Source organism: Ruditapes philippinarum, unplaced genomic scaffold, assembly GCF_026571515.1.
Source record: "Ruditapes philippinarum isolate M1 unplaced genomic scaffold, ASM2657151v2 ctg486_1_1_1_1, whole genome shotgun sequence".
In the NCBI taxonomy this organism is placed as follows: domain Eukaryota; kingdom Metazoa; phylum Mollusca; class Bivalvia; order Venerida; family Veneridae; genus Ruditapes; species Ruditapes philippinarum.
In genome coordinates, this window is record NW_026860123.1 from 469,972 (window position 1) to 495,751 (window position 25,780).

At 29.0% G+C, this 25,780-nt stretch overlaps 1 protein-coding gene across 7 annotated transcripts in view; it reads left to right on the top strand.

Annotated features, from left to right (window-relative positions):
• Nucleotides 1-25,780, top strand: part of LOC132758973 (uncharacterized) — a 174,921-nt gene that overhangs the window by 144,915 nt on the left and 4,226 nt on the right. For all 7 annotated transcript variants that reach the window (XM_060750685.1, XM_060750684.1, XM_060750687.1 and 4 more), the window contains exons 5-14: nucleotides 18,508-18,621; nucleotides 20,853-20,932; nucleotides 21,496-21,662; nucleotides 22,328-22,368; nucleotides 23,112-23,207; nucleotides 23,731-23,892; nucleotides 24,152-24,247; nucleotides 24,579-24,680; nucleotides 24,949-25,065; nucleotides 25,496-25,670. In XM_060750685.1, coding sequence (XP_060606668.1) covers nucleotides 18,508-18,621; nucleotides 20,853-20,932; nucleotides 21,496-21,662; nucleotides 22,328-22,368; nucleotides 23,112-23,207; nucleotides 23,731-23,892; nucleotides 24,152-24,247; nucleotides 24,579-24,680; nucleotides 24,949-25,065; nucleotides 25,496-25,670 — 1,150 coding nt within the window. The remainder of the gene's footprint in view (nucleotides 1-18,507; nucleotides 18,622-20,852; nucleotides 20,933-21,495; nucleotides 21,663-22,327; nucleotides 22,369-23,111; nucleotides 23,208-23,730; nucleotides 23,893-24,151; nucleotides 24,248-24,578; nucleotides 24,681-24,948; nucleotides 25,066-25,495; nucleotides 25,671-25,780) is intronic.

Sequence of the window (25,780 nt, forward strand, 5' to 3'; positions counted from 1 at the left end):
AACTGTTACATATAATTCACCATGTATCAAATGATAGCGCTTGGCAGTTGTTTACTGGTGTTTTGTTTGTTCAGTGTTTACATGATGGTATCCAGAAAGTGTGCTCTTTAATTGAATCAGACACCAGAATAATCATGATTGCGCTGTTTCTTTAAATATTTATAACACTTAAATGACAGCTGCACTAATAGTTTATAAGAAGTAGTGACTTTTTTTGCAAGTTGATGAGAAAATATATATTGGTTTCTTTTTGGAATGAACTGAATTAAAACATTTTTTTAAATTTGTTGGCATAAGATAAATTTCAACTGTCTTGATTTAATTTTAAACTCCAAGATTCCAAGATTTTGTTCTGAATATTACTATGTATCTTTGCTTTCATTTATATTAAAGATATATTTAAAATTAAGTCTTTTAAAGAGTTAAGTTTCAACTTTTAATATATAATATTAAGGATCACTGATAAATGTTCGGAGATAAACCGAGCTTTGAAAATAATTTTATATATCATTGCTGATACAAGAAAATTTCTAATTATGATTTTTTCTGTTTCTAGTGTTTGCTATTTCTAATATGATTTTCTTTTATATTCTAATAGATATTGAGGAAAAGCATATATGTCAATATATAAGGGGAATTTCTATTTATCATGGTGATTGTTTTCTAGTGTTTTCAATTTCTAAAGTGACTTTTTATATTCTAGTAGATGTTGAGGAAAACGTATATGTCAATATATTATTGAAAAAAGATACCAACGAAAACCACTCTAAAATTTAAAAAAAATTAGAATGATGCACAAGCAAAATGTTGTGAATGATAAACAATTCATAACGTTTTTGTTGAATATTTTCATGGATCATAGTTACCAAAATCCAACTCTCAATCGCATATATACAAGATGTGTCTTCCATAACAAAATGTTCCATCATCTCTCAAGTTTCTGATTTTCTCAACAGACTTTATTCTGGAACATACGAGTTTTAAATAATGTTAAACAATTATTTGATGCCAATAACATACATTCACTGACATGAATAATAGCTGACATATTTTGATCATTTCTAATGACTGTCATGGTTTGGATTTGTTTTGTTTCATAGTACAACATGAACATGTATTATAATAAAATCGAAAGTAATGATAATAAATCGATTGTTTTTACATTTTCTGTTCCATTTTTTTTATCTTGTCACGTAACCTGAAGAATTGTGTCTCAAAGTATGCTGTACTGTTAAATGAATGATTACAAATACTGCTAGGACATGGTAATGATCCTGCAAGCCTCCAAGCCTTATAAGAATCTCATAAAACGTACTATAGAACTAAATTACATTAGATGCTCTAAGTAAAATTGATTACCGTACCATTTTACAATTAATAGGCTTATTATTACTAAAGAGGAAACTTGATAAGCAGAAACAATAGTGAAGTGGAAAACCATTATTGTAGCAACACAATATTGTTATATGGTTTATAATTAACTTATTTTCCCATATCTTGTCTCTATGGACGCTACATGTTGTTCATAAATGCTCCCAGCGTAGCAAGATATTAAATAATGTCACTCTTAGACTGCCCCCGCCGGAAAATCGTCGATTTTATAGTTTAAGCAAACCATTTTTATGTTGTATAATGGTTGAACAAATGTTAGTATTTCCAAATCATTATTTTCTCTTCTTAAATATAGCATTGTTCATCTAATTGTAGCTGTAGAAAATAAGAATCTAATAGTGATAAAACTCAAGCTGAATCTTCAACGTTTTACAACAGCAATCGAAATTTTCAAAAATATGTGCTGAAACAAAACTAAAAGGTAAACTCTTTGATGAGTAATTTATTAAGGAATAATTAAAAGTACACCAAAGAAGTATTCAGTCTTCATTACTCATATTACTGAAATCAATAAACCTAAATGGAAGATAATTAAAATATATCAGCATTAATACTTATGTTTTATGTATTTGACAACATTTTACATGTTGCGCAAAGCAATTTAAAATACTGTTGATGGTATTAAATTAAGTTTTGAACAGGTGACTTTAGTTGATCACTTATATATATGAAAAAAAGTCCTTAAACTTATGAAAGAATAGTTTTGCCCTTGCAATGTTCTTAACTGTCAACAAAACTATATCAGATATTTGCAGATGTCGACTCCTTTCTTTGTAACTGAACAGACTTTTGCCGTTTATAGCATTTTGCTTTATAATCATTATTCAAACATTTTGTATTGGCATCAAAACATAATAATGACTGATAATACCTGCAATAATGAAAGCGTGAAGTGCAGTCTCTCTCGGTTTTGCAAAAGCCTGATAGAACTTCCTGCTACACAATACGACTGTATACGACTGTATAATTTAATACTCAATTATCATAAGCTAACAAGTTTACCGACGGCTAAATGACGCACAAAATGTCAGACTCTGATCTTTTGTTTTCTTATTCTATTTCCATTTCTCCACTTTCATCAAGATGAAAATATGTATTACTGTGTCTAGCTTCCAATCTTCATTTGACGAACGATGCATTTTAAACAACAGGAAGGTTTGAAGTTTTTGAAAGAAGTCATGATGAACATTTAAAATAACGTTTAGCATAATCTAACGACGTTAATTCTTACTAACATAACAATGGAGAATTTTGCATTGATTAATTAATTGTATTTTTTCATAATTATTTTAAAAGAATTTAAGTTTTGCAATATTTAGCGATCATTTTGCTTTGTTTAAATAAGTCTTAAATTTCATTTTCTGTTACTTTAACATTATAATTATCGATAGACTACTTTGCAAATAATGATATTTCGTATTGTTATGACAAATGAATTTTATGTTCTGATAAACAGATTGCAATCACAAATTTAGTCTGCACTGAAGTTTTAATCAGATACAAAATGACGTTGGTAAACAGACATGATATTGCTGTAGAAGAAGAAACATATTTTGAGTAACAATAACTGTACATGCACTATTTAACTCTCAGAGAATTTCTGTCTATAGTGGTTTATTTTCTTCTATTTTTATGATAGTCATGTTACACCGGGAATTGTATTTACGTGACTATATGAAATAAACATCTGAAAAAAACTAATCTATAAATATATGTAAGTAAACAATGCAAATATTATTTCAAGCCAAAATTGACATAATATGTAATGATCAAACTGTAATATTAGGTTTCAAAACTAATTGGCTACTTACACTGAACGGCAAAGACGGGAATCATGCAGCCAACCTGATTTTGGCGAGGTTTGTATTTGTAATTCATTTGAATGTATAGACCATAATTTAATATAAATACAAATTTCGAATTTGTATCATACAATGTACGTAAGAATCAGAAAATGTATTAAAATAGCTTTAAGAATTGACTTTAAATGCTCTTAATCATTGATCTATTATTTATTTAGTTAAAAAGCATATGAATGTTGAAAATAGCTACACAAACTTTTAAATATTTATTGTTTTCTTTCTCATCGCACTTTTTTCTACAATATCAATCACTATGATAAAATTAGACCATTAGTATCTGAAAACTACCAGTCATTTATTGACTATGTACTATTTCAGAAGAAATGTATGATGTTTAGTCTCAACCTTTGCTGAGTAACTGATGATTTAGATTTTTGAAAATTTATATGTTTTCAATTTCAATCGTTATGAAACTTTATTTACCACTGATTAATATAAGGAAATGATATCTAGGGTCAAACATCATTTTATGGCCTTATGAAAATTTAAAATTTCTGGAATATGTCTGATACTTTTTGTTCTCTAATTAATGCGAGAGCAAAACATTTGTTAAAAAGCGAAAGATTTTGTTTTCCCTATGCCTGCATTATATTAGTTTCAGTGGTTAAATATACGTCTACACGATATCTATAATCCGAAAACCATTTACAATGTTAGAGAAAAGTGTCTGGTTTAACAATCTACAGGTCTTGCCTACAAATTGTTTCTTTAATATCATTTATTTTCATATTATATGTCTATGAAGAATCAAGTAAAATACAAACTTTATAGCAGTTCTGACATTTGTCTGGAAATCTGTTTTCATTCCCACGTCCTCCTAACAACTGGTGTCCCGTGTGGTCTTTGTTCTCACCTTTGTGTCTCAAAAACTATCTAATTGATTCTTTGAAGAAGAAAAAGTTCAATAAATGTATGTTTCCCCTTTTCAGAATTTGGGTCAAGATTTATTTTGAAAATCATTTATATTTACCTGTATTTGGCCACATTTTGTTTTCATCAAACAGGAATGTTCCTTAGCGACTTTGCAAAATTAGTAACAGAGATGATAACATACTTTATAGATTTTAATACCACACAGGTGGAAAAATACGTTGGTCTTTGGTATGTCTTGTTTTGCTATGTATATACTTGATGATGAAGGCTGTAGAGTTTTTTTGTTACGTCGAGTTGATCATATCATATAATTTATCTCAAGATCATACGCAGTTAAGAGTAGGAAATTATCTGTTGACAACGCATATTTAACACTTTTACCTGATCCAAGTGTACTTTAAAACTAACTGATATATAGTTATTCATATAGATCTTTATTGGTTTTATTCCTATATCGTTTGTGTTTTGATTAATAATATATATGTAATAGCATTGTTTTTTTTTTAGAAAATTGGCTATTGGCTGGCTATACCATTAATTACAATGGTTCTTGTATTGAGTATATACAATCTAGGAGATTATTTTTCGCAGCCGTTTTATTTCATTTGGTCACGTAAACCCTTGAAAAATTACTAGAGAGAAAAGTGCGAAGAAAAACAAATATTTGTCTTAGCGGAGTTCCACGAACGTTTGTTACAAAAAGAAGTTTAGATCTTACTAAATGTTCTGTTTCTCCGTTTCATCATTTAAACTTGAGAAAAAATTAATACTGCAGAAGATAAGGCCTCATTCTCAATCTCAAATTAACAATAATTTCATGTCTGATATTCTTTATATAGACGGATGTATGTCGTTTTGAAATTAAAATTGGAATTGGAATTGTGATTGTTTTAATTTCTGACTTTCTCGTTATGTGCTTCAAAACAATACCCCCAAACAAACAAAAAATAATTAATTAACAGAATAGCATTTATCTTACAGATTTAAACTAACGGAATCATTATGATTGACTGGAATATTTGAAAACTTCGAAGATCTGAATCTGTACATCGTAAATAAAGAAATTGGAGATGGGCACAGTAATACATAATTGAATTATAATGACAATAGGGATACTTAAATTCAATTAAGGATAATATCTAAGCGCAAGCATCGTTTGCTGGATATTTTAAGACTTGATAGTAACGTTTTTGTCCTAACAATTGTGCATAGCAATACGATTTCATATTATTTAGCAGAAAAGTGTTTAGAAATTTTTGAAAACGATATCAAATGCCTCTTTTGATCCTTATTTAGCGGACCTGAATCTAAAAACTGCAATTAACAGTTTACCTATACTGGAGATTTGTATTAATTTTGTCTTTGATGATAAATGATAAACAGAAAAGCAACAATAATGGAAAGAATATTTCAAACACTGAGTAATAAAAAACAGTGGTATATACATTAAATAGAAGTCACTTTTATATTTGTGCTGACAAAAATATCATTTATAAGCTTAACGGGTTTACTCTAAATGTGCTATTCATATTGATCAAGAAATATCGGTACTGTGCCTCTGATGTCAATACCTAATGGCTCTGTAAATCGTGAAATTGGAATATATGGCATTTTGTCAATCACTTCCTCAAAAAGGCACTCGAAAAAATCTCCCTCGATTGTACATGTATAAGCTATGATCCGATCAACGATTTTTTTTTGTAAAACTGTTTTGATGGAATCCGATTATTATTTGCTGCTTTTGTTTATTGGTTTTGAAATTGTGGTAACACTTTTATAATTCCGGTGAATAAACTCAAAAACAGAAGGTTTCAACAAACAAAATGGAAAATAATGATGTTGTATTGGTAAGTGAGTATTAGAAGTATAACATAATTTCATGGTTATCGCATGGATGAAGAATGTTCCAAATAAAAAAATAAAGCCATTTTGGACAGCATTAAATGCAGTGCCTCAAGCTGACAAAATGGCCACGATTTAAATTAACAAGCACATTTAAACCCAGAAAATTCGACTTAACAGAACTAGTTGATGTCAAGCTCGTGATCTATAAAATAATACAATTGGACATTGGATAGTTACACACACTTTCTTAAGTTGTCTTAAGTATTTGAAAACGTTCACGTTCACTTAAATGGTCAAGCAACGGGAATCAGCATGTGATATAAAGTATTATTATTGGGTAATATGTTACATAAGGAAAATTCACAAACAACAGGCGGTGTCCATAAAGACAGTATATGTGGCAATATGTTTGATATAAGCTTCCTGGACAATAGTAATAAGTACTTTAAACTTCAGACAACGATTAACAAATGATATATGCAATGATCGAAACAAATATGGTTTAAACAAAGATGTGTTAATAAAAGAAATGTCTTTTAATTAACTTAAAAGTTTAGATATTTCTTTCGAATTATCAAATCGTGTATTTTGTTGTTATAAATGCTCCCGAGTGATTACTCTTTCACCAGATCAGTCTTTTAGTCTCATCAACTTTTTGATGCTGACTTAAGTGACAACTGAGCTGAGGCTATTTCAGTCTATTTAATACTGTCATTTCATCTGTTTGCGATTTTATAGTTAAAGTAAAATGTGAAGGTTTTCGTCTTTAATTTGATGCTTTGCTGAACTAACATTAGACATATTTTTGCTTACTATAAACCCTTCATTAATAAGATCGTTGCTATTTTTAAGAATCATTGCAAGGTAGGGTGTCAATAACAATTTATACCTCATACTTCAAATATTATTTTTTTTACTTAATATTCTCGGTTTTGTAAAAGGCTGATAGAACTTCCTGCTACACAATACTACTGTATAATTTGATAATTATCATAAGCTTACAGGTGTACCGGACAAAATATCAGATTATGATCTTTTGCATGTAGCATCTTTCTCACTGATTGTATACCCCTCTGTCATCTGTTATCATTATTTTATTTTTAGTTTATCATATTAACAATATTTGCCACCTTTTCATTATAAAACGCACGTTTGAAGGATGTTTGGAAAAAGTAAAATGACAATTTCAATTATGTTAAAACATAAACTTTTTACTTACCAGTTTAAATATATAAACGAACATTTCCATATGCATGAATTTTATAATTTCGTTTTATTACTATTTATATTGAAGGTATTTTAGGGCGACCATTGCGTTTTGTTATTTTTCATATCGTATTGTTTAAATAGGAGTCAGTTTTCGAATTATTTCTAACGAAACGATAACCAACATGGCAAGGAACATGCTAACGTACATGATATAATAAAATTGAAAAAAGTACTTTTTTATAATGTACATCAATAATATCCAGTGTCTTTATAGGCGAAAAAGTCCCGCTTATAACACAGTCTATTTTATATTTACTTCTATGCGAGAGCAACATTTCTGAAGACATCTTCATATCCAATATTATTGGTTTCGTTATTCTAGCACATAATTAGTCTCAATAATAAAATACACGTCTATACGACGTCAATAATCTAACAAGCAGTAATAATTTTAAAGAAAATTGTCTGGTATAAATTGTCTGGTTTTAAAATGTAAAGGCATTTCGTCCGCATAATATTTCTTTAATAACATTTATTTCCCTATAATGTGTCGATAAAGATTTCGATAATTATACAAACACTACTATAATATTTACATTCGTCTGGAAATTTGTTTTTATTCCCACGTCATCATAACATTTATTGTACATTAAATGTCTTGTAAATAAAGCCTCATCGATAAAATAAAAAAAAATATTAAGGTAACACGATGATAAAAAATGGTATGTGAAGGCATTTCTACCCACAGCTTTACTGTAACTTAGGCTCATCTCTTTTTTATTTTAGTTTTTTTCCTCGGTAGTATTCTCTGAATTGCTAATGAGAATAAAATTTTGAAATATTGCTGAAGAGATAGCCAGAGAAAGAGAGGCATACGTATTACATAATGATATTTTTGCTTTGACAACTGTCATGGCTTCGTGATTTAACATGTACATATCTTAATGAAACTTAAATTGCACTTGAATAATTATGCAAAAACTGGATTTTTATGCTTAAAATTTATCTAATGTTTAATCTTTGTAATGATGCTTTCATTTTTGTCAATATTTATCTTTTTATTTTGTTAAGGTTTGTAAGTGTTCCTTAAGGTGAATGTTATAAATGGTCGAAATTATTGATGTCTCTTTGATATTTGTGTTTTTTGTTACTTACATATATGTAATAGCACTGATTTTATTACATATTTACTAAAGTATTTAAGGCTGGTTAGAACATTGTCAATTAACAATGAGTCATGTTAGGATTAATTATATATACTCCGGTGGATTGGTTTTTCATTTTGTCATGGAAATGTTTAAAAACTTTACTAGAGTGAAATACTGAAGAAAAAAGAATGTGTATCTTTAATTCGACGATTGATATACATGTTAATCAGTATTATTTTGTTTGTAACAATCCTATATTTTAGTTTAATTACAATTTATTTTTACAATTTATTCTGTTTTAAAGTAATAAATTCGTCATTAAACAATGTTCATATCATATGTTTATTCAGATATAGGAAGGACTGCCATTTTGATGTTTATAATCTATGGTTTTTTTTCACATCTTTGCCTTATTACAAACGTATGGAACAAAATAGGTTAAATAGAATAAAAAGTGCATTACAAATGTTCGGAAGAATATTATCAATATCTTACACGATTTAATCGTTTACTTTTTCACAATTATGTATAAGCAGAAGCTAATAATTCGTGTAAATTTCGAAATATGAGAAGCTGTAATCGTTTAGAGTGGGCGTAATTGTACAAAATTGAGTAAAAATGACCACGGTGTCAACGTTATTCCAATATTGGAAAAATATTTAGGCGGAAGTAGCTATTGCTTTGTCATTTAAACTGTTTATCAACATGTTAACTAACAGGTGTTGAACATGAAATACGTTTATTGTTTGCCTTTTATGATTACCGACATACATAAAATACAGTAAGCATAAAATGTATTTTAAAAATAAATGTATTTGATATGCAGTTTCCTTTATTGTAATTGTATCCGTATACATAAAGGTATGATACAACATATGTTCCAAGTAAGACAGTATAAAGAAATTATTTTTTTGTTGACAGAAAAATCGCATTTATAGGCTTCTAAGAGCTATCAGAATAATAGAAATAAGAAAGATCTGTTTTCCGCTAAAGTTGTCAATACTTAATGGTTTTGTAAATAGCGAAATTAGAAATATGTGGCATTTTGTCAATCACTTTTACGAAAAAGGCGCTCGGAAAATTATCCGACAATTGAATTGGCTATGATCCGCTCAATGGTGTCAGGAAAATGGGTTTGGCGTAATCTGATAAATATCTAAGAAAGCAAATGCTGCTTTTGTATATTTGTTTTGATTGGCAGAAGTATCTAAAAATGAAGAAAAATGAATTCTTTCAACTGTGAAATGAAAATTTGCAACAATATATTTGAAACAGATACTAGTTGAAATGACTTATTATATTTTACAATTGCAATCCATGAATAATGGTATCATACTATTTAAATGTTTCAACATGAATAAAATATTACTTTTTTGATTGTGTAATCATACGCCGGTCAATTGCGTAGATATTAATAATTATCAGGTAAGTTACCATGGAAAACTAGTGATACGTACCGGACGCTGAGATATTAACAAATGTGTTTCAAATGGACTTTAAAAAAACAATCAATCAAACAAACAAACAAACAGACCAACAAACAAACAAACAAACAAGGCATGTGATCATGCGGACCCTCTTTTGTAACACACACGGAAATGAAGAAGATGTCTCAAGTGGGATATGCCACAACAAAGTGATTGAAATCAAGATTAAACAACTTAAATTGCGTTTCTATCAATCGGCTAAAATTGCTTGTACACATCCTGAAACATTTTTCTGAAATTGCATCGTTCAAAGATAGGTTTCGTGTACATAAATGGTCTGATAAGTGATAACAGAACTTGACATGTTAAATAAAGTATCAATATTTGATTACGTGCTGCATGTGGTTCATTTATATCATAAACAACCGGCGGGCTCCATAAAGACAATATATGGGGCAATGAGTTACATATAATCTGCAAGATAACATTGTGTTTCCGGATAATGATGTCCTGTTGTCGCTTTTTATTGTTCATGGAAATCAAGTTACCCTTAAGTCAAAGAAAGCTTATTTATAGTTAATTGGTGCGGTAATCGATTGCTTAAACATCTGATGTAATTTTGTTTGATAATATGAGGAGAGATATATGATTTCAAACGTTCAGAATAATTATGGTATACGAGAAGATTCAGTGAAGTGTACGATAAACTGAAAATCACGAAATAAAATACTGCAGTTGTATGTGTATCGTCTTTGAAAGAAAAGTTCTTTACCTGTAATACGTAAATGTATAAACATGTTCTCCAATTTTTAAAGCGAATTTAACGATAAAATCAATATCTGTCCTGCCCGATTTATACGAAAACCCGTACAGTAAGCTGACTTACTTGTCACCTTATATTAAAATTATGTTTGAAAATTGGTTTAAGGACAAGCAATGGGGTTGTCAATATAATGCTACTGTTTCGAAGATGTAATGATTAACCGAAAGTGCATAATTATATTACGTTCTCTCTCTCTCATAAAGTTATCTAGTGTAAGCGACTGAAGTAAACTAATTTTAATTTTAAGGTTAATGATATTATCTAAAGCATGATATTCATTTTATAGAAGGACTTATAAATACAACGTAATGTACTGTCTAAAATTATTTGGTTTGCAGTGTGAAAATATGTATATTAAAACTTTAAGCATCAAGTTATTGGAATTGGGTTGCATAATTGTATTTTTCAAATATTTGAATTTACTTTTTCCCTTAATACTATTCATAAACATAAACATTAATATATACTTGTGAGAGTATATCTTTGTCTCTAAAAACGGGAAATAAACTTTCCATTTATTCAATTTATACATAATAGCAACAGGTTTTTCTCGCAAAAAATATTTATATAAGACCATTTTTAGTGTTTTGTTTCAAGCATTAAATTTTCAAAATCAAATTAACTCAGAATATATTTGATATAGATGCATTAGTCTGAGAAAATGCTTTTCTTTGTGTTCTCACGTCACGGAAATATCAATTTGTATAACATCCAAGATTATACAGATGCTGTCAGTATATATAAGGCACACATTTCTGAGAAGAAGAAGCCACATCATTTATATACAAACGATCATATTAAAGTAAAACAACTTGCCTTTAATAATTGAAAAAAATAATTTGATAGATTTAGCTCCCTTATAAAGAAGGGATAACAGAGCGAAAAGACGTAAATAAGATATAGAAAAGTAGTACAGAAATTAGGTGAAGTATAACGAAAAACGAAGAAAAAGATGTTTTTTATTATAAAGCCCTGGTGAAACATGCTTCTCTCTTGTAGCATTTGCATTAGAAGAAGATTTCCCCCGAGGTTCAGTGCAACTAGTTTATACTAAAATAAATTGGGTTATCAGTCTCTGTAATATTAGTACCAAATTATGTGCTTGCGTCCTTGTGCTTCAGTATTCTAGGAAGGATTAAGAATAGAACATGCATTAATGTCTGGGACAACAAATAGAAACAAAATGAGGCAAATAATAAATGCATTGCTACACATACGAATAAAAGTATTTTGGCATTTACGTATGATTTCTTTATTTAAAATGACATGTTTAAACATAATGTACGATCAATAAACAAAAAACCCCATAAATTTCGTCTATTACAAGACATTTAAAGCAGCATGCATCCAAATTCAAGCTATTTCTTTTAATTCAAAAAATGTACTTAAAAGTGAAAGTTTGTGAAGTGAAGAAAGGAAATAATTTACACATTGCAAACAGTGCTTGCAATCCACATAAATTACCAAAAAGAGATCAAAATAAGCAAAAATAGCCATAGACCCTTACACTGCGTACATGTACAAGTACTTAAAATTTATTTTATTTCTTTACGTTTCTATATTTTTATCTTTAATTTTCTTGAAATATTTTTTCTTATCTGGAGGCAAATAATTCACTAGATTGGAACCATAATTAAAATAACAAAAAAAACCAACAAAAATACAATTTGTGCAGCTTTTCAACTAAGATTTTCATAAGAAGTAAATTCCCCAAAATCCCAAGTCTATGAGTAACTCTATCTTTAATAAGTGTCCATTGCATTTACTTTGTGCTGTGCCCTCTCATGAGTATCTGTAAAAAAACAACTTTTACTTAAAAGTTGTCTGCTATCTACAAACTGATTGTCACACATTTGTAGGTGAATTTTCATTTGCAAATATCAATTTAGTACAATTAAGAGCAACAATTTTATTTCACTATCATTGTTACATTATTAACAGGTTAATAAACTTCAATTCCGTTTTTGTTATTTAAAACACATTTTTCAATACTTTAAAGGAATTCAGAAGGCGTAATGTAAAATAATCATAGTGCATAACATTCTAAAAGAATTAAGTCAATATAGCACAGAAGGCTGTTATGTTTTAGCTAACAATTAATTGATCATGACAATCAAGCTGGTTCTGTTTGGTCTGTTAACATGATTCTGCATTGAGATTTCACACAAAAGCTAACACTTTTTCACTCAGCATGCTGGTGTTGTGTTATGTAAACACATTATGCGTTTTATGTTTGTTGATTTCATGGTATAGGATTTGGAAATTACTGTTTATATTACTTTGGCTTGTACAAAATTCATTTATCAATGTGATCAGTATTAATCCAGTGTATTTATATTCTGTCATAACAATTTGATAATTTGTATCTAGAAAATTCAACCATTGTAGAATAATATTTATTCGAAATAATCTAAATAAATAAATAAATCATGTCGTATAATGTTACATAGTTTTCTCGGAAGGGTCTCGAGTTGGATTTATACTTCAAAAACTAAGGCATGAGTAATGTGAGGCTAAGACGTAGCACATTACAATTAAGTGTTGTTTTTAACGAATAATGCTAATAGGATTTTGTATATCCACCAAAAGAGCTTTTTGATGTAATAAAGAAAGATTGCTTTCCGTTCAAAATATCAATACTTGCCGTAAGTTTTTCTAAGCCTATAAAAAGCTAGGCTGTGACATTTCTTTGATCACCAATAAAAAGACTCTGTGAAGGGATGTTTGAAATTATTTTGTGTCTCTTCGGAAGCTAGTGTTCAATAGGCATTAAGGACATGATTGCCTTCAGTTAGTACTTTACTGTTTAAACAGTGAATGCCTATGGTACAAACAAAGCAAACAATGAATATATGTTTCAACAATCTTGGATGTTACAAATTAAACAGAAATTTATTATAAATAAAATGTGGATATAATGTGTACAATATTTTGAATAAAATGGATTATGTTCCATCGTTATGAGTATAAAAATGGTGTTATTTTTATACACTGTTTTGTGGTATTAAGTGAATGTTTAAATATGTTATACTTTGAAGAAAATTACATATTGTAAAATAATTTAATTGGACAAATATATAGCATTAACAGACGTTTATCTAACTAGAGCTGCCGTTTCAATCAACATAGATGGAAACCTGCAAAATGTTTATTTTTGTGTTTTTGTAAAATAAGTATTAGATTTGTGTTAAATATTATAATGGTAGTTACATGTAATAGGATTTAACATAGTAAATACAGTGATAATGTCATTGACGAGATCAAACAAACGTAAGCAATTTAAATTAAAGAGAGGATATACCGTAGATCAATCATATTTCGATTCCCTAAATTTATCAAAGGAACGAAAGGTGATGTATTTTATTATTTACATACAAACTTGAAAATTTCAAATTTCTCATCTTATTTTCTTATTAAAGAATTTTAATAAGTATTAGTGTTATTTATAAGGTAATTCCTATTGTTTTCAGATGCCAATGAAACATCTGTTTAACCAGTACAATTTTTGTTTGCGTTTAAGTGTATTTTTGCAAGTTTACCACAATTTTCTCAACTTTCATTCATATTAACTTGATAAAAATTTAAAGTTAAAATGAAACCGTAATATTGACGCAGAAAGAATAACTCTTATTTCGAATGAACTACAGTTAAGTCATGTATATATATTGTGTAGCCATTTGAGCTAATGAGAGATGCCTTTCTATTGTTTTACCCAAACCATCCGCACGCTAGTCAAATGTCTCTTCATTAACCTAATCAACATGATGTTTCATTGAGTTCCCATGCACAGTATACATTTATGTCACTTCCATTTCTCTAATTGCATGTCTTGTGTTGTGTTTATTTGAAGATTAAACGGACTAACAACAACATTTTTTTGCAATCATGTTCTTCGGTTTTGTTCCCCATTTTAAAATATGCTCTTCGAAATAATAATATCAGTATATGAGAATTGCATCAGTAGAACGTTTGAAATAAATTCTTTTCTGGGATAATAGATAATCCATCTTATGATAATTACTACTCTTATGGAAAATCAGTAAATGTTCATCAACAGAATGTAAGGTTAAATTAAATATAATATAATGCTTTCGAATATGGTAAATTTCCCTATTGATGAGTACGGATTACTAAACTCAAATTATACAAAGGTATATTTGGCGAAAGGTCTAATTCAGATCAATTGCTGATATGATGAGTCAATAAAACAATAACGAAAAAAAACCGGATTGTATTGCCTATTTCTTTCAACAAAAAGTTGATTTTGTCGGGAATTTATATCAATATTGTTGATCTTTTAATCTAGAAACTTTTTTTATCAACGAATAACATTGTGTTGTTTCTGATTATAGTAATTAAAACGTTCTTGTAATTTGTCCAACAGTGTACAAATTTATCTGATCCTAACCAGGATAATAACTGAGAGAGGGGATGATCACATCGGTAACTGTGTGGTTATTTTATTCAACACTGTTTTGTTTTGCAATCTTTACGAAATGAATTAATAATACTTGGATAATAACAGGAAAGATACGGCATGCATGCTTATGTTATATAAGTACAATTTCTTACATTATTTATAAAAACCAATAACTAGTGATTTTATTTAGTGACAATCGATAATAACTTTCAGTCAACATGCTATATGTTGTGTTTTGGTTTCAGGCTCCTTAGTCCCTAAATTATATAATGTTGTTGCAAGGCCATAATCTACTCAGAAGTTAATTATGAGATAAAGCTCTGACAAGTAAAACTATGACTATAGCAAAATACCAAGCAATGAATATGAGAATGATTTTTAAATACTCATGTTTTGATTTTATACAAGTGATAAATCAACTAGTTCGACAATGTTTTATACATACTTGTACTTATTTTCAAATACCCTCCCTTAATAAGCGTGGAAACGCATTGTTTATTCTCTCAAATACGGTTCTCCAGAATATCAATTTGCCAAAGAAGTTCCCTTGACAATGCCGTGCTTAAGCAATAACTCTCTGGTAATACCCAATTGGAAGACACATATATGATTTAGTATGCACTTTGTACTCCTTTCTGGTTAATCCAATTATTGATATGTGATCAGTTTAATATAATTTACATAAACCTGAACGAGCTGCATGTAAACCTGTTCTAATTGATCATATTGATTATACACATCAAAGCATTTTCGAGCATATAAAATGCTTGTAAACACGTTACCTTTCTACATAAACGTTTAGCTGATGACATTGTTGTTTACATTAAGCAAACAAATGCTCACTGTGTGATTTTTAAAGTATCTTTAAATCGTATGTTAGAACAAGACAATGTAAATAATTTAGCAAAACAATAAAAATCTGGATTCTTTTTGTCAAATCAAATGTCGTTTGATTTTCCAATAATATTTTTAATAACACGTACTTTTAATAAAAAATATCGTAGTATTTGCTTTAAACATTAAAGTTCAAAACACTACTCAAGTAGTCTGGGCAATTTTATTTTATTCTAGAAAATTGAAAATTGAAGCAAAGTCAAACAAATCTCGATCTGTCATTTTAGATTTAATGGTGTTGGAGTCTAAATTCAGAAAAATATAAATGAAATTGATCAATATTTCGTATAAGCAAATAAAAACCATTTTTTTTAGATAACAAAGGAAGTCAAATAAAAAACAGAATAAGTACTTGTCAACGCAAGCACTGGCGACCGAAAACAAAATACATAAAGATATATACAAGTAGTATATATTCAAGGCTCGAGTAAATTGATGCCGAATCTTTGATTAATGGGGGACAGTAGTGGATTATCTTCCCTTGATAAAAACCGAGGTTAACAAAATATAAGTAGGTCCAAATATTTTGAATCATTTGGTTTTATCGTTGAGTTTTATATAAGACAGGTTGATATGTCTTAATCAATTATTTACACATGCATCAACAAATATGTAAACCTTAAGGAAAAAATGTTTCATTTATGTCAACAGATTCTACATCTTATTGCAATATCTAATCTGAATATTACAAACGATCATAATTAGCCCTAATTAATTTAGTTTGCTACAAAGAAATAGGCGATAAAGTCCGAGTAATCCAATAGCTTAGGACCTATCTATTTATAGGGAGTATTCAGGGAAGGTTATTCACTACTGTCCCTCATTACAGGTTATATCTTCCTATTTCCATAACAAAATACAGTTGTTTGTTCGGAGAGTTACGAAATTACGGTGGGTAAATGGAAATGCATTAGTAGAGGAAAATCAATAATGTTATTAATGATATATATTTAGTAAATGTAAAGGGTTTGATATGATATTTGTATATTTTTGAAAAGAAACAATTAGTAAATTAGTACAATTAACTGAAAAATATATCATTTTCAATATTTTCCTCTGATGATGATAATAGGTACGACTTTTTTCAGAATGATCAAATAACACTTTGACTTCAAAAAACAACATATTTAAATTATCAAAGAGCGCTCTTCATTTCAATTATGGTCTGTCATATCTATCATATATCTTGCCTTGGTTGTCCATTTATGAGCACACGAATATATAAATACCAAGCACATTTTTATGAATAAAGAATTAACTAATATGCCAGTTAACTTTTAATCAAAAACTTTTCATTGAAATGTACGTAAATTTACATTTTTGTTACAACTGTATTCCTCGAATTACACCTTATTCATTTTTCATCACATTACAACATCGGATATTACAAAATAGCATTGCTTAAATATCCAGAAAATCAATTCCTCAAAATTGTCTAGATTTTTCTTATGACATCTATCATTGAGAGTTCATTCAGAAAGATCAAATGTGATTTAAATATCCGTTGTAGGGGATCTTATTTTCTCTATTTGTACATGAATGAAAGCTTCGTTTTTCTTCTCGTATGATGTATGTTATACATTTTCTCGCTCTATACTTTTCTTGTTTTCAATGTTCCTAGTAAGGTTTGTTGTCATAGCATAATGGATATATTTGATCATTTATTAGACGAAAGGCGATAAAATGAGCATGATTTATGACACTTCGAAAGTGATATCTTATTCCCTTCTTGGAATATTACACACGATGTGATGTATAGGAACTTCAGAATAAATGTTTTCAAATCACATAACAAGTAAAAGTGTGCTGCATTTGTTAAAATATGATATACTTTTTACTTGAAGCGACAATATGTTTTCTTTTTCAAATTGATAAGTCTGAAAAACAGATATTTGTGAATCGTTTTATCATCATTTGGACCCTTTATTTCTATTTGTTCTATTGCTAAGTCTGAAAAAAAAAAACAACAGATATTTGTGAATCGTGTTATCATCATTTTGACCCTTTATTTCTATTTGTTCTATTTTTATAAAAAAAACATGAACTAATTAAAAGTTTATTGTGAACTATTAGTTATAAAGTATAAATATAGATACATGTATTATATGAACTTAAAATAATTAGATAAAATATACTTATTTAATGTCATGTTAAGCAACTGTCGAAATGTTTAATACGTTCCTGTTGCCAAAAATACCCTATTGAATCAAACTATGAATATTTCTTTTGGAATATTTTCATAGAAAGAGATTGAAAGCATAAAAACTTATCTAATACAAACACTTCCAAACTTAATTGGAGTGCACTTTATTTGTCAGTGGTTTGTAAGGTAATATTTAATCAGTATTACAAGTTTATAGTTTATCAATTTTAAAGACTTCTGTCATGTTATACGGTCAGGTATAAGCTTGTACCAGCGAGGGTTTTATTGCAAACACATGTTTATACACGCCAAATACCCATCAATTCTTTTCAAATAAAGAAATGACATGACATTTGAAAAAATAGATAATTACTTCATGTTATGTCATGAAACATAGACTGATAAAGAAAGACTATAGACACTGTCAGTCGTTTTTGACAATTTGATAAAGAATTATGTCTTCAATTGCAGCCTCAACGACGTTTGAGTTCCGGAAGTTTACACAGTGGCTCAGACGAAAGTGATAATGAAATTGCCCCACCGGTTGCTAGGAGAGGTCGTAGAGCAGCAATCGTTGACACAAAGGTAAATCAAAACAAATAATTATTGTCTTAATTATCGTCTCCTGCTTATTCATAAAAGTCTCCTTAAATAATGAAATTTTAGCCTTAGTTATTATCTTAGGTTAGGATAATTTTAAACGATAATTTAAAACGATTAAGTTAATTGTAAGTATCTTTTGTGAATAATATAATTTGTTTTCTGATAGCGTTTTGCTTAAAAAAAATATTTATTTTAGCAAACGTACCAACATAATTTTCTATGAGTACCATAAGTGAAATTCAAATAAAATTGACCTTTAACCCGAAGGATCTTAACAGGCTAGACGAATGTGTACATTCATAAAGTCTGACCATGCTGCCATGATTTATACTGTTGGTACACAAAATATTGTATTTTCATATTAGAATGCCTTCAACTTCTTATGGACATGTCTAAATTCCAAGTCTGGCAATTCAGAACTTTACACGTCAATACAAATTATTTAATTGGGTTTACAAAAAATGAATTCATGGATATATTTCTATTTTCCTTTTTACGTAATATATATTTAGATATGCACATATATCAAGACTGGGAATTTTACGAAATGCTGATTAGTTTTCTCACAACACTAATCGAATAAAAACAGTCGTTTTAAAAAACTAGCGTTACCTAAAAATAACACAAATAACATTGTTTGTTTTAATTTATATAGATTTGATATTTTTTATAGAAAGCACACCATATAAGTGTAAAAAGCCTCTCTACCCGACTCTATCACTCGTCTGAATGACTGAATGTTTTGTCAGGAACATTATGCTGAAATTAATCTTTCCCGATCCTAAGTTGATTTCAACGACTGGAAAATGTCACACAAGAGCGATAGGCTTTTTTCTCTATCCCATTGATGATTCTAATGATTTCACATTTGATGACAAAAATCTAGAGAATCAATATTTGTAATGGATATGTAGATTTCCCCATGTTATTGATATATACTCTCTTGAGTGTATCCAATATAGATCTAAAGCATCAGTCTCTTTACTTACTGTTTCCATGAATGCGTTTAGTTTTACACGTTTCATTTAATAACAGAGTTGTCTGGTGTCTTATGGTTCTTGTGATTTAGGTTGAATGTTGGGAATTGTTGTCCTTTTTTACAACCATTCAAAAGAACTAAAAAGGCGTGCTTCTAAGGTTTTAAGTGTTTTAAGAATTCACTTAGTCCGCACCTCTGTTCTTACGTTGATAGTCTGCTCATTGCTTATTCTTAGGAACCACCGATTAATATCCGTTTTAATATATCCGAGCCTTGAAGAAATTTTTCGCTATAATAACTAATCTTACTTATTTCTCTTTTTTGTTACGTCTCAGGTATTTCTTCAAACAGCGTCATACTATAATTAAATGATAACACGATTTCTTAAAGAATTTACAAAAATTTCTGTTTATTAATAAACTTTAAGGTAGTTTTTTAAAGTTAATGGACAAAAATTCTGCCATATAAAAGCAACATTTAATATATATGAATGAAATTAACAAAGGCAATGTAAAGACATATATAACGTTCATTCAATATAAATAGACGACACGTTCAAAACTCCGCGCGGAAACATTACATGTATATGTAACTGAACTGATCTTCTACCGTTGTAGAGAGTATGATGGATGGCTAAAAGTTACCCATGCGATGTTGTTACCACTTCTCCAATCTTAGACTTACAGTATAAACATTTTTATTCAACACAGATAAACACTTGAATTCTGCCACTAATGACATAATGATGGATAAAATAGTAATTTATAGTACATAACTGAAACATTTTTGTTTAACACCTAGACTAAATTACATGTATAAAGTTTGCTAACTTATCCTTTGAATGCTATAGGTTTGTTTCTGAAATAATTTCTTTGTCACTTTCTATATGTTTTACTATTTTTATGAAACATTATTTTTTATTCAATTCAAATTTTATTTCATGATAATTATCTTACATTCTCTTTATCATATGAAAATAATATGAAAAGTGAGGGAAATTTATTTTTTAAATTATATCAATTCTGAGGGCAAATCCAGCAATCTAGCAATGCCATCAGAAAAAGAATAAGTACGTATAATATGTTCATTCCGACGAGAAAATTGGAATACTTTTTCATTTTGTCCTGCTAAATTCACGTCCACATGTACACACAAGTTCATGTGCTCGCACGCACACACATACTAACAAATGCCTTGCACACATGTTTGATGTTGGTATGTTCTATCATTGTAGAATTTTGGTGACGTATCGCCTACCCAGCTTTCCCCAGATGTTTCACCAAGTAATTCATGTGATGAAGGCGAATCTGGCAGGTGACTTATATTTTAATTTTGTTCAATAAACATCTGAAAAAAGAGTAAACGATGTTAATCTTGTAATATGGTTATAATTTTTTTATAGATTTTTTTACATTTTATTTTTACCGACATCTTGTAGTTCCTGGCTATAAAAAGTCCCATATTGTCAACAACAACAACGATGAAAAAATATATACATAATATCAAATAATAGATTAATAAAATTAATAGAAATAGCATTTTAAAGCTGAACCGGTGTTAGCTGTTTATATTTCCGGAAAACCCATAGTACTCAACAATTAATTAAAAAAAATAGCATTTTAAAGCTGAACTGCTGTTAGCTGTCTATATTTCCAGAAAACACATAGTAGTCAACTGTATATTTTCACAAATTTCATGAAATGATAATATCTACTTTCGGGTTTAAACTTTTATACTTCAACCGATTCTAAGTCATTCCACACAATACGATTTAATTATTGCATCAGATTGATGATTTAAGTATTTTGGCCTATTGTTTGTTTCATGAGAGGCCTTCTATATTTTCAAATGAGTTAAAATATCTCTTTTTTTAATAGTAACATAGCTGAAAGACTTCGGCGGCGGCGCAGCTCGCATGACGTATCAATGAATGTGTATCCTGGCGATCTTCTAGTTCAGGAGCACCATAAAAAGCTCATAAAACGTAACACTATATCTGATTTTTATGCTGGAAGAAATGGATCAACTCCTCCTTTCGGTGAAGGTAAACAAAACATTTGCATGATTAACCAAATTATAGTTTATTTTTAAATGGGTAATTCTCTGTCAGAGCTTTAATTGTAAAATTATAAGAAGTTTGTCTTGGTTATTTCTAAGATTTACAGGAATGCACTAAATAAGTCGGAAGGTTATTTGTCACTTCATGTAGGAACATATTTATGTGACCTTTTGAATGTAAACAATGAACAAAAATACAACAAAATGAATTAACATTCCATCACTCTCAACAGCTTCACATAAATAACTTATATATTTCAATTGTCAACAACCCAAATAATATCAAACAATATTTACAAGACAATTACTAGACAAGCCAATAGGAAAATGGCTTAAATTCAGGAGATATAATATTTCTTACGTACTAAGTATTGTATATTGTTGACTATTAAAATTAAATATTATAACTACAAATGTTACTTTTTATGATACATATCTCTCCAAAGTTCTTGAATCTTTTGTGAATAATATGGCAAATTGTAAGCAGATTAATTCGTAGCAAATGATGGATTCATGTATCTTTTTTGGTCTGACAATATCAAGCGGCAGTGATTAATTGATTAATGGCAAACACAATAGTGCTATATTATTTTAATTTTAATTTCCTTTAAAAAAGAACAAAAGGTTATCTTAGTGTATTGTATTTTCCAGATAACAAAAAACAACGCCAACCTTTTTCATTACTGAAATTGGTAAGTAATACAGAAAATCTCCAGCTAAGCTCTCTGCTATTTTATTGATTAAAAGTTCACACTTCATTAACCTATTAGATGATCAACAGACGTAAAATCAGCGGTATCTTCAATGGTGCTTATACTTATCTAGAGGTTAAGTAAACAGTCATTCAAATCAATACTGAGGACTGTTTCTGACTGAATTTGGTCATTTCTCGGAATTTTTCTCAAATTAGGATGTTTAAAATTGGAAACGTATTCGCTATTGATTTTATACACTGATTTTGTCGTATTGTTGACGCATTTAAGTATTTTGCATCATGTGGAATTTCCCTTATCAGTCTATCAGACTGACATCTTGAACGTCCGTACACTAACGTAGCAATACAATATGAAGGATTCAATGATTTTTTAACAATTTTTTCTAAAGTCTTCAGTGGGATTAACCGCTCATTTTATTAAATCATGTTCTGCGATAGGCTTTTCACCTTTTGAATCGCCCTTTATAATAATTTAGAATTGATAACGAATTCCCAAATCCGTGTTTAGTTCCATGGTTAATACAGTATTGAGAATTTTCCTGCTTCACTCCTTTATACATTCGTTAATGTGAGAACAAATATCAACAAGGCGAAGCGGTATTCAACGAAGGCAGCATTCTCTTTAATATCTTTGTCAAAATCGATGTAAATTGCAAGATAAATATTATATTTTTGTTCTTGTACTCCTATAAATCTTATGATATGTTTTATCTGTTTTAGATGAAAACAAGAAGTAAAGAATCTCTTCATTTAAGTGATGTATTGAAAGAACTAAAAGCCTCCGAATTTAAAGACAATCATCTTGCAGCATACAAGGTAAAGTATTTGTTTTATATAAAAACAACTATTTTTGCATTGACAAACGAAATCAAAATGACACTTTTTAAGTTTAGATGGGTATAGTTTTATAAAACCAAATATTCCCGAAAGTCTTAAAATATTATCAGCAATGGTAAAGGTTTTAATGCTCTATTTATAAGACAGAAAATATTTGACATGTATTGAAGTTTGATCTTGAATTAGATATTGATTCATACTTAAACAGTCACATCTCTTCCTTATACTGAACAAAATAAAGCATTTTATATAAATCATCTTTCTCAAGAAAAAAAACAACGATTTGTCTTTAAATAAATTTTGACCCATGAAGCCAGCAGTTGTTTTAATATTATAAAGATTGGTAGTCCGATGCGTTAACAACTTTGCAACGGCGTCATTTTATGCAAAACATTTTAAGGAATTATCAAATGTGATACTGATGTATTGCCTGCACAAGTTGCGAACATTTCAACTCATTATTTATAAAGTTTAACTTAATTGTTCAATTTTTTTCATTCAGAGTATTCATTGGACAGACCTAATTGCCAGTACAGATAAACAAACGTCAATCACAGAGACACTCAACATATCAGAATTGGAGAGAAAACGGCGTGAATCCGTCTGGGAATTATTTAAAAGTGAATGTGTGTTTCTCATCGATCACTTGATGGTGCTAAAACATGTAGGTATTTTATCACGTTCTTTGAAAAAAATAATGTTCCAGACAGCTTTAAAAGTTTGTTTTGATAAATTCGGTAATTTTGATTAAGCTTTAAGTTTGTATTGTGTTTCATAACGTAACCTGATGTTATAGATCAATGATTGCATTTTTGATGCAACATTTGATAAGCTGAAAACGGTATTTGATTTATTTTATTTTTTTCAATATGTGTGTGTATATCATGGTACGGAATCATGTTAGAATTTTTGTATGGTTTCAGTGTTTCCTAGAACCCTTGAAGAAATGTCAAGTGGAAGGATTTCTGATGTATGCTGAACCCTCAGAAATATTCAGCAACCTTGATGAGCTTTGCTATGTAAGACCTTGCTTTTGGTTTTTCTTTATATTATTCATATTGTTCATGACAAATCTGACTAATGTATTTCATTTAAGAAGACTTCACATACGTTTTGTTATATTCTTTGTAAATGTATCCGTCATGTCATTATAATAAGTCCCTTTTTATATTAATTTTGTTATTTTACATAATGTGAAAAAAAACTGTATTTATTTACCCTATTTCTCTTTTGTTCATTATTTGAAACCGATCAGTGTGGTCCAAAAATATATATGATGCTAAATAAAATTGTAGATTTTGTTATAATTGTTTTGTATCAGGGGTTTCTTATGTTTGTTTATTATTTCAGGTAAGCTATACATTTTGTAAAGACTTTATATCCTCATTACTAAAGGATATGAGTGCTACGGATTTTGGTTCTACAGCAGTACTAATAAAAGCATTTCAAAGGGTAAGACATAACATATTCAAAAGAAATAAACGTTTTTATATGATCGAAAACTAACAAGTTTAGAGTAATCTGTTTGACAACATACATACAACATGCATTTAATACGTCATTTTTAAGATTTTTAAAGATTGAATTGTCCTGATTGAAGTTAACAAAACAAGTAATTTTATTTCATGGAACATAAAAATACATTCCATCTTCCAAAACCTCAGATGACAAACTTGCGTTGATATAATACACTTAAAAATGCAAATCGTTTTTTTTTCAGTTTTCGAAACATTCCAAGGACGGCAGCGTCTATCACACATATTGTCTCAATTATACAAACGCTTTATCATACCTAGAGAAGTTGCGGAAAAACGACGAATTCTGTGAATTTGAAAAGGTTAATTTAACAAAGTGTTTCTGTTTTCATGCTATATCTCATTTCTTTCTATGGAGTTCTTTTTTGTTAATCAAAAATAAGAATCAAAAACCTTCCCTCACTCAAATATACCGTAAAATACAGAAAGAAATGGTACTTTCTAGTTTTGATATGTTTTTGTCTGACTCTTTTAATGATTTAAGAAAATCATATCGCCTTTTCAATTCAGAGTATTTTATCCTACACAAAAGTAAGGTATATTAATGTTTAATTCCTTGTTATACATACTGTCAAAGTACCTGGATGTTTCATTTATAAATTGAATTCACAAAGATATAATTTAAAGACAGTTAACATCCCGCTATTAATACACTAAATTAAAATATGTATGTTCAATAAACAGGGAAAGAAAAGAAATAGTTATTGTATAACTAAAATTTAATACTTTTAGTGGTGCGAACAAGACCAAAGATGTAATCGTTTACAGTTAGCTGATTTGCTGATTGGACCAATGCAGCATTGTACAAAATTGCCTTTACTTCTTCACAATATACAGAAATATACAGAAGATCCTGTAGAAAAAACTCAAATTGTGGAATCTATCGAAAAAGTCGAAATGTCATTACGTGAGTAGTAGTTGTGTTTTTTCGTCTTTTATATAAGCTTTGGTTCTATCAGTTAATTGCTTTATACACTTGATTTTTTTCTGAAAAAGTAGTTAACCAAACAGCAGTTC